At 38.0% G+C, this 12,749-nt stretch overlaps 1 protein-coding gene across 4 annotated transcripts in view; it reads left to right on the plus strand.

Annotated features, from left to right (window-relative positions):
• BICD1 (BICD cargo adaptor 1) overlaps window positions 1-12,749 on the plus strand; it is a 249,590-nt gene that overhangs the window by 211,433 nt on the left and 25,408 nt on the right. For 2 of the 4 annotated variants that reach the window (XM_031938142.1, XM_031938138.1), the window contains one exon: window positions 1,471-1,546. The exons of 1 other annotated variant lie outside the window; for it this stretch is intronic. In XM_031938142.1, the coding sequence (XP_031794002.1) occupies window positions 1,471-1,546 (76 nt within the window). Of the gene's footprint in view, window positions 1-1,460; window positions 1,547-12,749 lie in introns of all 4 variants that reach the window. One more of the 4 variants, XM_031938137.1, reaches the window with a different exon arrangement.

The following is a 12,749-nucleotide window of genomic DNA, read 5'->3' on the forward strand; positions in this document are numbered from 1 at the left end:
ATCCTAGCAAGCTGCTTTGGACCTTCTGCAAAGTACTATTAGGGAAATTGCCCTTTAAAAGGAGACTTGAGGCTTCAGATTTCAGAAAGCCAAAGTTCCCAGGCCTAGATGCTTATCAGTATCTGGCCCAAATCTCCTACTGGAATTAAAAACACTTCAAAAGGGTTGCTTTTTGACCAAGATTTCTAATTGAATCAAAGGATCTGGCATCCCTGAAAGATAACTTATCTAGGGGAGACTCCAAAATGCATCACAGATCAAAAGGGAACACAGTTTCAGAGTGATAATCTTAAAGGGAACACAGTTTCAGAGTGATAATCTTAAAAGGAACACAGTTTCAGTAAAGGGAACAGTTTCCCTCCCCCTTCAAGCAGAAATAGCTTTAATTCTGTATTATTAGGCTTCTTTAAAGTTATGTTACCACATTTGTCCAAATAAAGTGGGGCAGCTAAATTACATTTTGTTCAATGAATTCAAATTTAATAAGCATTTATTGAACCTCTAGGATCAAAACATTTACTGGTAAGAGTGATACAAAAACAATCAAATACAATTCTGGCCCTAGAAGAGTTAACAATCTAATAGAGAGAAGAAAACAGGGGATATATACAAATAAGAGAGTCAAGTTTAAAATACTTTGAATGGCAGGAAAGAATACTTTTGTTTTTATATTGTACAGCACATCCAAGTACTATAATCACCATTCCATTTTTATAATACTTTAATTTATTTCTTAAAGCCATTCGTGGATGATGTAGTAGAAGGCTTGCTAGATTTGGAAGCAAGATGTGAGTTTGACTTCTGGCTCTGTTGCTTAATAATTCTGGGCATTTGACAAGTCAGTGAAACTCTTTGGATTTAATGCCTCATCTGTAAAATAAAGTTTTTTGGACTACATGATCTTTAAGGGTCCTTCCAGTTCTAGAGCCTAAGAAGATATTTGTTATTCTGATTGCATACAAGCTTTTTAAAATTGTCTTTGTTTTGTTTTGTTTTGAACCAATAATAGGTACATTTACCAGGAATAAGATTCCCAGAATAAATGAAGGGTTTAAATTGATTCTTTATTAAATTCAAAAATGAATTGACTCTTTTGGGGTTTTTAAAATTAATATTTCAAGAAACTTATGCTGAATATAGATTGTTGTAAGTTCTTGAGAAGAGATAATATTGCCAAGTAGACTTTGGGGTGGGGTGCAGTTAAGATTCAGTTATTGAGTACCAAAAAATTTTAATTCCAAACCCATCAAATGTTTTAGTGATTTTTTTTTTTAACTTATAAGAGTAGCTCTGTCCTTTTCATTGGAAATATCAAAAAGAAAAATGCTAAATAAAGATTTCTACCAGATAAGGACTCTAGCACACATTTATTCCTCACTAAATCTGATTAGCTGCTTACTATTAAATTCTGTTGCTAACATTGCTTTGTCATCTCTTTGTATATATGTCTAATTTATCAGTTTCTTGTAGATTGTCAGCAGCCTGCTGCCTCCATATCGCCACAATGCTCACAACTAGCCAGGAGGCAAGACTGCCAGACTATCAGGTAATGTTTAGATAAGTTTTCTTATTCCATTTACTTTAGTTTCAGATCCATGCTCCAATTAACCATGAGTTTACTTTAATCTTTCATATTTAATTGTATTTTTACACAATATTTACTCAAGTAGGGGCTCCTTAAACACTAATTGAGGAAAATAGCTGGACAAGAAAAAGAATGTGGATTGCAAAACGATTTAAAAACTGCACGATAGCAGCTATAGCCACTAGGTGGCAGAATAATTATTTACCAGGTGTCATAGAAAATTTATTTCATCAGATTACAAAATTCCAGTCGCTTTTGTATTACATTGTATACTAAATATTGTCTTCATCTATGGAAATATTAATGCTACAGATATGAACATGGTTCTTATTTTTGTGTTAGGATTTCTGTGACAATTTTTTAAATGTTTTGCTTCTAACTTGAACTTTACTCTTCTTATCCATAAGACCTGAAAGCTGATAAAACAGTAATTGTAGCACTAACATTTAACTTAGGACTTTCTCATTAAGTTGTAAACAATGCTGATAAACTTTCAGCTGAGAGCATGCTGATCAACCTTTAACAATCAGTTTGGGAGGGGTGTGTGTGTGTGTGTGTGTGTGTGTGTGTGTGTGTGTGTGTGAAGTCTCCAGCAGATTGCCAATCTCAATTAAAGGGTTCAAAGTTCAATTGTCATAACTATGGGGAGAAGCACTTTAGGAAATCTAAAATTCCTGTGTTATTTGCCTGTAGTTTATTCCACAGCTAGATTCTCCTGAATTAAAATAGAAAAATGGAACTCATTAAAAAAAAAAAAACCTCTGGGAAAAAGTCAAGAACAGACAGAATTAAGGGTGGGGGTAAAGTAAAGGGAAACAAATAGAAATAAAATTCAACAAACCTTTTCTCATGTTGGCCTACTATATTTGAATCTCATTCTATGGCCTAACAGAGATAACTTGTATAAAGGATTTCTTCAAAATTCAAGTATTCAATCCCATACAATTTGCATCTTGTTGATGGTCCATTTTCAATCTTTCAAGCCAGTAGTATATCTTGGGACTTCATCTAATTTTGATTGATGAGAATGAGTAATATATACCAAGTCATAGAGTTGAATAGAGAAAATGATACATCACAACAGGGCTATTCTACTATTTTATTTGAAGCTCTTATCCTTTTAGGAAATCATTTTGTACCCTTAAATAGGTACAAAACTGGTTAACTCCAGCCAAATTTTTTATATTAAGGCAACTCACTTATTATATTAATCTATTTTATTTTTTTTTAATATTTTTTTAAAGGTCAAATCAGTGTTACCTCTGAATCTATTACCAAAAGCCTTCATTCAAGAGCATAATAACTTGGACCATCAGATAAGAGAATTTCATTCTAAATGAAATAAAGTTTTAGAATAAAACAGGAAAGATGCAACTCATTTTTAACAAATAAATGATTTTACTAAATATAAGAAATGGATGAGCATTTGTTTTCCACAGTTATGGGAATTAAATTAGAGAAATAAAAACTTAAATTGGAAAACTGAAACCCACAAGGATATCAAAGAATAATCAAGGGTGGAGTTTATCTTTCCCCAAAAGAAAGTAAGCTCCTTGAGGGCAGGGAGTGATTTTTGTAATCAGGGATAGTCTCATGAGATTTGAAAAGAATCTTTTGTTCTTTGCTCCTAGCTCTTTATTACCCCTGTCCCTTCTAGAATGTAAACTCCTTGGGAGCTGAGACTGGGTATTTTAAGAGGGGTAGATAGTCATGTGGGTAACTTCTGTAACATCCAATTAATGTGGAATCAGGAGAGGGACTTGTGTTTTAGAATAGAAAATAAAATGCTGCCTTTAGAATTTCAAAGGCACGTCTACTCATCTAGGCACCCATTCTTGCAAAAATGTAAAATAAATCTTTCCTACATTCATCAATGAGTAAGTGGAGTTCCTGGTAAGATATTGTTTCTTGCAAGTGGGGGCTCTGTACAGTATCCAAACATTATGAGTTCGGAGTAACCCTTTTGAAGTAGGAGGAGACACATCCTATTGATTTCAACAGCCTCTTGGCTCATCTCAAGCTTTCCCCACTCATAGATTGTTCAAAATTCCCAAGACTACAAAATAAGATCACTGGTTAATCCAGGAAAACAGCAAGGGAACTAGAGTAGGTTTCTCAGCAGCCAGGCAAACTCTGTGCAGACCAAAGGAAAGATGAAGTATTGCGTTTGATGGCTGGGGCTCTCTTATGATGTTTGAGGCGTCAGACAGGTGAGTAAAATGGGGAACATAATGGTGCCAAGGAATGGGAAGTTATGAGACATAGTTGAACAAATATTAGTGATCTAGGATCACTAGAGTGTGCAGGAAGGGGTGCACTGAGGAGACAGAAAGGATCTGCACAAGGGAAATTTACAAGAAACTTTAACAAAGAAAGAAGTAGGGTTCCACAAGAGAAGAGGTTCTTCTCCAGGAAGTAGGAAAGGAACCAACGCTGTACTAGACAGAAAGAAAAGAAATTGTGTTGGAGTGTGTATGTGTGTATTGTGTCTTCTATGTTTCTCTCAGTCAGCTGAGATACAAGGGGAAACGTGGCCATTTGAGGATTTAAAAGCACTTGTTTTGTACATCTTGTTGCAAAATAACCTGAATTTTTCTTAAACTTTCAAGTTTCTCTCCCTAAAGGGGACTGAAAATGATCAGGGCTACTGGTTGTGGACTTATATCCAGTACAGCTTCTCCAAAGATTAGTAGGCTTCCCTAAAACCCCATTCTCTGGAGTCAGCCTTGGTTTCTCTCTAGATGGGTCCCTATGTTCCCCCCCTAAGGTCCCAAAACTCTTCTTAGGGTGTTGAGGAATGAGACACCCTAAGAGCGATTGAGGGTCCTGAGGCCAATTCCCCGTCTCAATCTCCAAGTGAGGTTTTGGTAAAAATGGGTTTATTGACACTGAGCAGCTCTTTTTCCGAGTGAGCTCCTGATTAGAAGGTAGCAAAGATTTGGGATACAGGGTTCAGTTTTATTTAGCTTTCTATGGCCAGAAGCTAGGGATCTATCTCCTGAAGAATTGAGGGACTAATTTCCAGGTCAGTAATGGGTGGTGATTATTCCTGAGGCCAAGTAATGGCTTTTAGTTATCTCCCAGAGTTCTTTCTCTGGGCGTTGCTGGTTCAGTTCATTACTGCTCCATTGGAAATGATTTGGTTGATCTCATTGCTGAGGATGGCCAGGTCCATCAGAACTGGTCATCATATAATATTGTTGTTGAAGTATATAATGATCTCCTGGTCCTGCTCATTTCACTCAGCATCAGTTCGTGTAAGTCTCTCCAGGCCTTTCTGAAATCATCCTGTTGGTCATTTCTTACAGAACAATAATATTCCATAATATTCATATACCACAATTTATTCAGCTATTCTCCAACTGATGGGCATCCACTCAGTTTCCAGTTTCTAGCCACTACAAACAGGGCTGCCACAAACATTTGTGCACATACAGGTCCTTTTCCCTTCTTTTAGATCTCTCTGGGATATAAGTTGGGCAGAATTACAATGCTTAATATTAGGGTCTCTCCTCTGGAGATCAATTAGCTTGCCTCTCCTGGCAGTGTGAAAGATTCCAAAATCTAGAGAGAATGACATGTACCTGGGTCTGTAATGTAACTGAGCAATGTAATTGCTCTAGCAATTTCTTAGATGAGCATACCCCAAGTAAACCTTGGGTAGTACTGTGGAAGCTATAATGTTCTTTTTGGGTTTTCTGGAGGTTTTTGGAGCAGCCTTCATTACAGCAGAATAATCACCACAAGAACTGCCAGGTGTTAAAGTCTAAATCCTTTATTATCTCCTTCAAAGTCTTGTCTCCTTGCCTAGGGCTTCAACCAGCTTTCTTAGAGGCCTTCCAGAGTCTTGATTTCAGTGGAGAAAATGCAGGAGGACAGGCCTGCTACCACAGGGTTCAAGATGGGATGAATGAATCTGAGTCCAAGGGCCTGTGCTTCAGCCTCCAGTCTGCTTGTCTTCCCTATCTCTGAATTTGGCTGAGGCTCCTAGCTTATATGCTCTACACTGAGTATAAACCAATCATTATATCACTAGGAAACCATTATTTGTTGTAAGATTAAATCAATCATACTGAACTTAGAGAACTAGTCACCATGCTAAACTAGATAACCATTGTCTCATCAATTCCACTGACTTAACATCTTGTAAGAATCTTTGTTTCAGAGTTCTGGCCCATACAGCCCAGCAGTACTCTCAAACCTGCTTTGCCTGGGAACTGAGTTGGCACCTGTGCACTAACACAATTGGCTATTCCTTTTACCCTGGCATTTGATGAAGAAAGTAAAACTGAATCAGAAAAAGGATAGTGACTGATAAATTCAAGGCTAAAAATCTAGTTCTAAATTTGCGTCATTCTACTCTGATGAGTAAATATTATAATAAAAATCCAGAACTAGATTTTTAGCTTTGAATTAGATGCAGAATGGCATGGGAAAACAGAATGACTCTGAACAGGTTATTGGTAGGAAAAGAAGGAACATACATTGCATTTGGAAGTAGCTCCACTCTTTGTATAACCCTGTCAAAGAATTAGGAGAGAATTCAGGGATTAATTATCCATTCTGTGTAAAGAGATCTATGCAGGGATTATTAGATTTTTTTATGACGTAGAATGTAAAAATTAGCCAAATCTGAAGGGTTTGAAAAGGATGTATATAATGTTTGGGCTAGCTTTCTGTAGGTCCTCTGGAAGGTTCTTCTGGAAGGGGTGTGTTTTTCGTAGATTGGTCATTAGTTTTTGTAGTTGAATTACAACAATGGTTTTTCAGGTCATAGGTTATGGTTAAAGTCCATACTAAAACTAATATGGAAATGATGCTTATTTTTGTATTGTCCTTGTTATTGATTTTTGGATTTGTGGCATTCACTTCTAAGCCTTCCCCTGTGTATGTGGGTTTAAGTCTTGTGGTTAGTGGGGGTTTGGGTTATGCGATTGTTGTGAGTTTAAATAGTACGTTTTTGGGGTTAATTGTGTTTTTGATTTATTTAGGAGGAATGTTGGTGGTGTTTGGTTATACTGCTGCTATGGCTACGGAGGAGTATCCTGAAAGTTGGGTGGGTTATATGGTGGCTTTTAGTATGCTGTTGCTCAGTTTATTAATAGAGATGATTTGATTTATGGTATCAGGGGAGGTTGAGGTGGTTACAGCTGTTGAGTTGTTTGATTCGTTGGGTAATTATTGTGTAGGTCAGGATTGGAATGGGGTGTCTTTGTTGTATGGTTGTGGGGTTGGGCTATGATATTATTAGGTTGGATTTTGTTTATTACTATTTTAGTAGTTTTGGAAGTTATTCGTGGTCTTAGTTATAAGATTAGGAGAATTAATGTTATAGAGATTATGAAGGAAAGGAAGTAAGATTTAATAAGTCCTTTTTGAGTAGAAGTAATAGCGGAAGATATGGAACTGTGTAAGTTAGCTTGGCCTTTTGGTCCGGTTTTTTCATATCAAATTAGTATGGTAGCGATGTGTTGACCTATTTGTAGACTTGCCAGGAGGTTTAGTCGGTGGAAAATGTGTGTGAAATATCCTAGTATGTTTGAGAAGTTGTGTGTATGGATTAGAGGTGTGATTGGCATTTTGTTAGTTAGCATGTTTAGTTCGATTGAGATTAGGATGCCCGCAATAATTACTATTAGGGCTGAGATTTTTGTTAAGGTGGGTATTGTTATGGGAATTATTGTGGTGGGAGGGATGTTCGTTGTGAGGAGGAAGCCTGTGAAGATAATCTCAGCAGGATAGTCACCATAAGGATGGCAAGAGTAGAGTCCAAAGTCTTTATTGTCTCCTTCATAGTCTGTATCTGTCATAGTCTGACCTGGACTCAGTCTCACCCAGTCTTCTCCAGCAGTCTGCCAGGGTGCCAGTCTTAACCAGTTTCAGTCTGTCTGACTTTGTTTCTAGTTCTCTAAGCCCTTAAATCCCCTATTACAATTACATCATTACAATATACCAAGTATATGCCCATCTAGAGTGATTATATCATTATATCAAACTAGAGTGATTTGTTTTCCACAATTATGGGAATTAAATTAGAAAAAATGAAACTTAAATTAGAAAATTGAAACCCACAAGAACATCAAGAATGGAGGTTATCTTCCTCCAGAATAATGTAAGCTTCTTGGGGTCAGGGACTGGGTTTTATAATCAGGTATGGTGGCCTTAGATTTAAAAAAATCTTTTGTTTTTGCCGTTAGCCCTCCTCTAACAGCTTCTTCCTTTTAGAACATAAGCTCCTGGAGAGCTGGGACTGGCTCCTTAATGAGAGGTGGAGATTCATTTCAGACAACTTCTTTAGCATCCAATTAATCAGGGGAGAGAAAGTACTTCAGGATAGGAAATAAAATGCTGCCTTTGGAGTTTCAAAAATGTGTCTACTCACCTAGACACTCATTCTTTTTTTTTTTTTTTTTTTTTTAATTTTTTTATTTAATAGCCTTTTATTTACAGGTTATATGTATGGGTAACTTTACAGCATTGACAATTGCCAAACCTCTTGTTCCAATTTTTCACCTCTTACCCCCCGCCCCCTCCCCCAGATGGCAGGATGAGCAGTAGATGTTAAATATATTAAAATATAAATTAGATACACAATAAGTATACATGACCAAACCGTTATTTTGCTTAGACACTCATTCTTGCAAGAATATAAAATAAATATTTCCTGCATTCATCAATGAGTCATTGGAGTTCTTAGGAAAATATTTTGTTTCTTACACTTAATAACCAAATTTTATTTGTATTAAGTACTAATGAGGTCCTGGGTATCTGGGTGAGATTAGCAGAGAAAGTCTGAAGTACTGATAAGATTATTCCCTGAGCTAAGTAGGGAAGGGCACTGATGGGCATCAGTTCAACCTTATAGTCTCAGCCTCTGTGGAGATTTTGGGTAGCCCCACCTTGCTGTTTCCAGTTAAAATTCCAAATTATATCAATCCTGTGAGATTAAATTTCCCTATAAATCTGCCTATGGGCTATTCCATCTTTGCTGAATCCTTTTTGGTTTAGCCTGCCCCAGCATTCTGTTTTATGGTGTTGTTGAGGTTCAAAAGAATACCCCAAAGGCTGGGGATGTATACTAGTATCCCAAGGTGTCTCAAAAGAATTTGCAGACTTGAACCAGTTTCCAAGTCAAAGGATAAAGTTTATTATAATTGTCTTCAGGTTCAAAAGGGACCCCAAAAGATTGGGGGTCACAAATTGGTGTCACAAGGTATCTCAAAAGAATTTGCAGGCTTGAACCCATGTCCAAATCAAGGGACAAAGTTTAATGTAATGCCAGTTGAAATGGGCATTTACCAAAGAACCAAGAGCAAGAGGATAGATTTATAGGACAGTTAGACCAGAGCTTCACATTACTTGTTTGCTAATTTTATGGTTTTAAGGTTAGAACAATAGCACTTTTAAGGTAAGAGAGTTTCTGCATTACTAACATATTTTCCCTAAAGTCTAAGGGAAGAATATTATTATGTTCCTAAGCTAGGAGACTTTTACAATCATTGAGAAACAGATTGTTAGAATAATAGCACTCTAAGATTGGGGGACCTTAAAATTATTGCTGTATTTCTCCTAGAAGCTATATAACATCATTTCCCCTTTCAAACAGTTTGACTCCAAAATTCATTTGGGACAAAGAGACAAAGATCTCATCTTCTGAGCTGCTTTATGCTGATAGGGGTGTAGAGCTGTCCCTGTCTAGTGGAGGCCAGACTGAAGAGGGGAGGTACACTGTAATGCTGGAGGAACTGAGGCAGGAGAGAGATTAGAGAGTTTTTAATATTTTATTAATTGAAGAGCATAATTGACTGGACAGGACTCTCGTCTCAAAGTATCCAGTCAGATAGAGATTAGAGACCAATTCAAAATTAAGTGGAGAGATATACTGGAACCAATGGATCCATGTTGGTCCCAGGACTGAATGAGACTGTCATCTCAAAGAATCCAGCCATGAATGGGAGAATCCCAACTCCTTAAATACCTTTTACAAACAAAGAAAAGGGGAAAGAGGTGGGAAAACTTCTTCACAGAGCCATTTGGTTCTGTCAGGATGGGGGAGGCTATAAATTCCTACTTAAAGCCAGAGTCAGGATTCTGAATAAACAGAAGTAAATTCTTGAGGACCAAAGGAGTCAGGAAGTCTGAATGCCCCCTTATCTTGAGTCTTACATTAATAATTTATAACCTTAGAGCAGATGGCCAGAGTCTTAATGGGCCAGAACAGGGTTGTACAACTAAGAGGGATCGAGGCAGAACTGAGATAGAACAATTCAGGGAAACTCATGCAGAGAACCTGAGGTAGAACAGTTCAAAGAGACTGTGGCATAACAACACGACTTGAAGATAGCAACAATAGCATCCAAGGGATGCTGAGTGTCAGAATCAGTTAGCTGATGGTATTCAGGTTGAACAAGTAGTTGGAAGTTCATAGCTTGTAGTCTGGTGGAAACAAATCTTACAAATAGATTAAAAATGCAAGGGCCAAATATGAGCTAAAAAAAAAAAAGTAATTAAAAGAGGATTTAGTATGCAGGTTACTAAGGGACAATAACTAGGAACTGCACCTAGAGGAAGACTTGCTGGAAGGGGGGGGAGGGGTAGACAAGGTTATCATGAGTGTGTCACATCCAGATAGCTTTTCCTAGGATAATTACCAAAGAACATTCCTTCAAAATCTCTGCTTTTGTCTCCTCATTTCTGCTCCAGCCTTCTACTTATGGGTATAATAGTGGCATTATACAAGGAGTGCTCAGGTGACCTAGGGCACAAGCACTATTATGTTTAAAAGGCATTAAGCATTGGGTAGAGAGGAGGACATGCAGAATAGGGATAATAATTGATCTTAAATGGGTTTCATCTTTAGTAAAAACCTCTGAGCCTTTTCAGTATTACAAAGGGAAGGTTTTACCCAATTAGTAATTGTGACAACAAAAACCAAAAGCAGTTTGAAGCCCCTGAGCAAGGGCATGTGTGTAAAATCTATCTGTCAATCCTACCCTATACTGAGTGTGTGCTCCTCCTCCATATGGGCATCAGGAGAGGTGGGATTATAACCTTTTTAGGATTTACTTGGACACAAACTGGGCAGGCAGGACAGATCAGTTTAATTGTTTCTCCTAGCTTGTGAACAGTGAAAAGAAGTTTCATGAGGTTTTGGAGGGAATTTTTTCCCCGAGTAGCTTAGTGCGGGCCAAAGAGAAGTTTCTACTGGCTGGTTTCAGGATTAGAAGTTTGAAGGTGTTTGAAAATACCCCGAAGGAAAAAAGCATGTACTCCCTTTCTTTAGCATGGGCTTGTCCTGGGAGAGTATGACAGAGTATAAGAATGGGGGAGTTAAACATGCCATGGTCAGAGGCAAATGGACAGCCAAATTTGAGTCCGTTTCCTTTGGCCTGAAATGAATCCCCTTTCAGTTGTCCTTTGCAAAACATGAAAGGCATATTTGGAGTCAGAATAAATGTTCATTTTCATTCCTTTCCTCAATTCAAAAACTCTGTGAAGGCAGAAATGCTTTGATCCCAGTGGGGGGTTAGAATCTCCAGTGTTCGTATAGAGTAAACTTAGAGACTTCCTCATAGAAGGGCTGGGACAACCACTTCTCTAAGCAGGAGGTTCACCTGAAAGACACCAAGTTTCTTTGAGAAGTAAGCAAGGCATTTGGGATCAGATTCCCAGGGACTGAGGCAAGACCCCTAGGACCTGGCCTTGCCTTTCATCAACATACAGAGTAAAAGGCTTTAAGTAGAGGCTAAGGCTGGAGCAGAAATTGATTTAGCTTTCAGGGTTTTAGAAAGCCTTGGCCTGATTAAGGTCCTATTTGAGGGGAATTGTGTCAGGGTTTGGGATGGAATCATAAAGGGCCTTGGCAAAATCTAGCCATGCCCAGGAAAGTATGTAGCTGTTTCTTTGAGGAAGGTTCAGGGAGTGATAAGATTGCTTCCTCTCTGCTGTGAGCAAAAGGGACAGTGGGAGTTAATTCATGACCCAAATACTTAACAGAATGATAGACTATGTGGGCCTTTAGAGAAAGAAACTTTATAACCCTGGGGGAATCTGGAAGTTAAGGGCTTTTATAGCTACAGTCAGAGAAGCCTCTCAGGTGGGGCTGTAGATCAAGATATCCTCTACATCCAGGAGAGCCAATGTTTGTCCAAATATGTGGAAGCTGTCACAGAAGCCCTGAGCTTCCTCCATGTTAAGGACATGACTGCCCATGTTAATTGGTGGGGATTATGTTTCCCTGAATTTGTCCCTTCAAAGACAAAAAGAAATTGTGAGTCTTTATGCAATGGTATGCAAAAGAAAGCATCTTTAAGATCTAAGGTACAAAAACATTATGACTCCTGAGATACTTGTATTGGGCTTACAGCTTCTTTTTATCATTTGCTCTGATTATAGAAATTTGCTATAAGAGGAAAAAGCAGGGATATGCTTATAATAGCATCAAAACAGGTCCTTCAGACCTCAGCCAGAGAGCACATATATGACAGTATAGAGCATCCTTAGATCAGTTTGACAGCCAATCATATGGTAATAATTCTACCTCATAGCCAGACTCAGGAATAATCAGGTGGGAAACAAAGAAATGGAACTGGGAAACGGAGTCAGAAGGATCCCACCTTGCCCAGATGAGATGTCCATCTATAACAATAATTCAGGAAGGCATTCCTCTGAATAACTTATGGCATTTCTCTAGAATGGTCGGTTACTGATTTAACGATCAGGCAATCAAATTCACACTCAAAAGAATATCATTTACAGTCCCAAGACATTTTATCTCTAATAACAAATTCTAATAATCACAGCTTATAGCTACGTATATTATTTTTAAAAGTGTACCAGGGCGTACATATATAGGAGATTTTTAAAAATATATTTAAACTTCTCCTGGTGCAAAGGATCTGTAAAGGGCTGAAACTATTGAGTCAATGCACTGAGGTCAGGACTGCCGAGCACTTGAGACTAACTACCTATTGGACAATACTCTATGGGCATATGCTTGGAAAATGGTCCTTCCCACTATCCTATGCTGGCACAATGATTGGTGTATACAGAGGATTGTAAGAGGGACTAGGGGGTGGAGTAAGACGAGCCAGAGTCACTTTGGTGCTAGAGGAGGGAGAAGGCGATTGCTGAGATTCTGCTTGCATCCTATTCAATCCTGTGT

Source organism: Sarcophilus harrisii, chromosome 5 (assembly GCF_902635505.1).
Source record: "Sarcophilus harrisii chromosome 5, mSarHar1.11, whole genome shotgun sequence".
Lineage (NCBI taxonomy): Eukaryota > Metazoa > Chordata > Mammalia > Dasyuromorphia > Dasyuridae > Sarcophilus > Sarcophilus harrisii.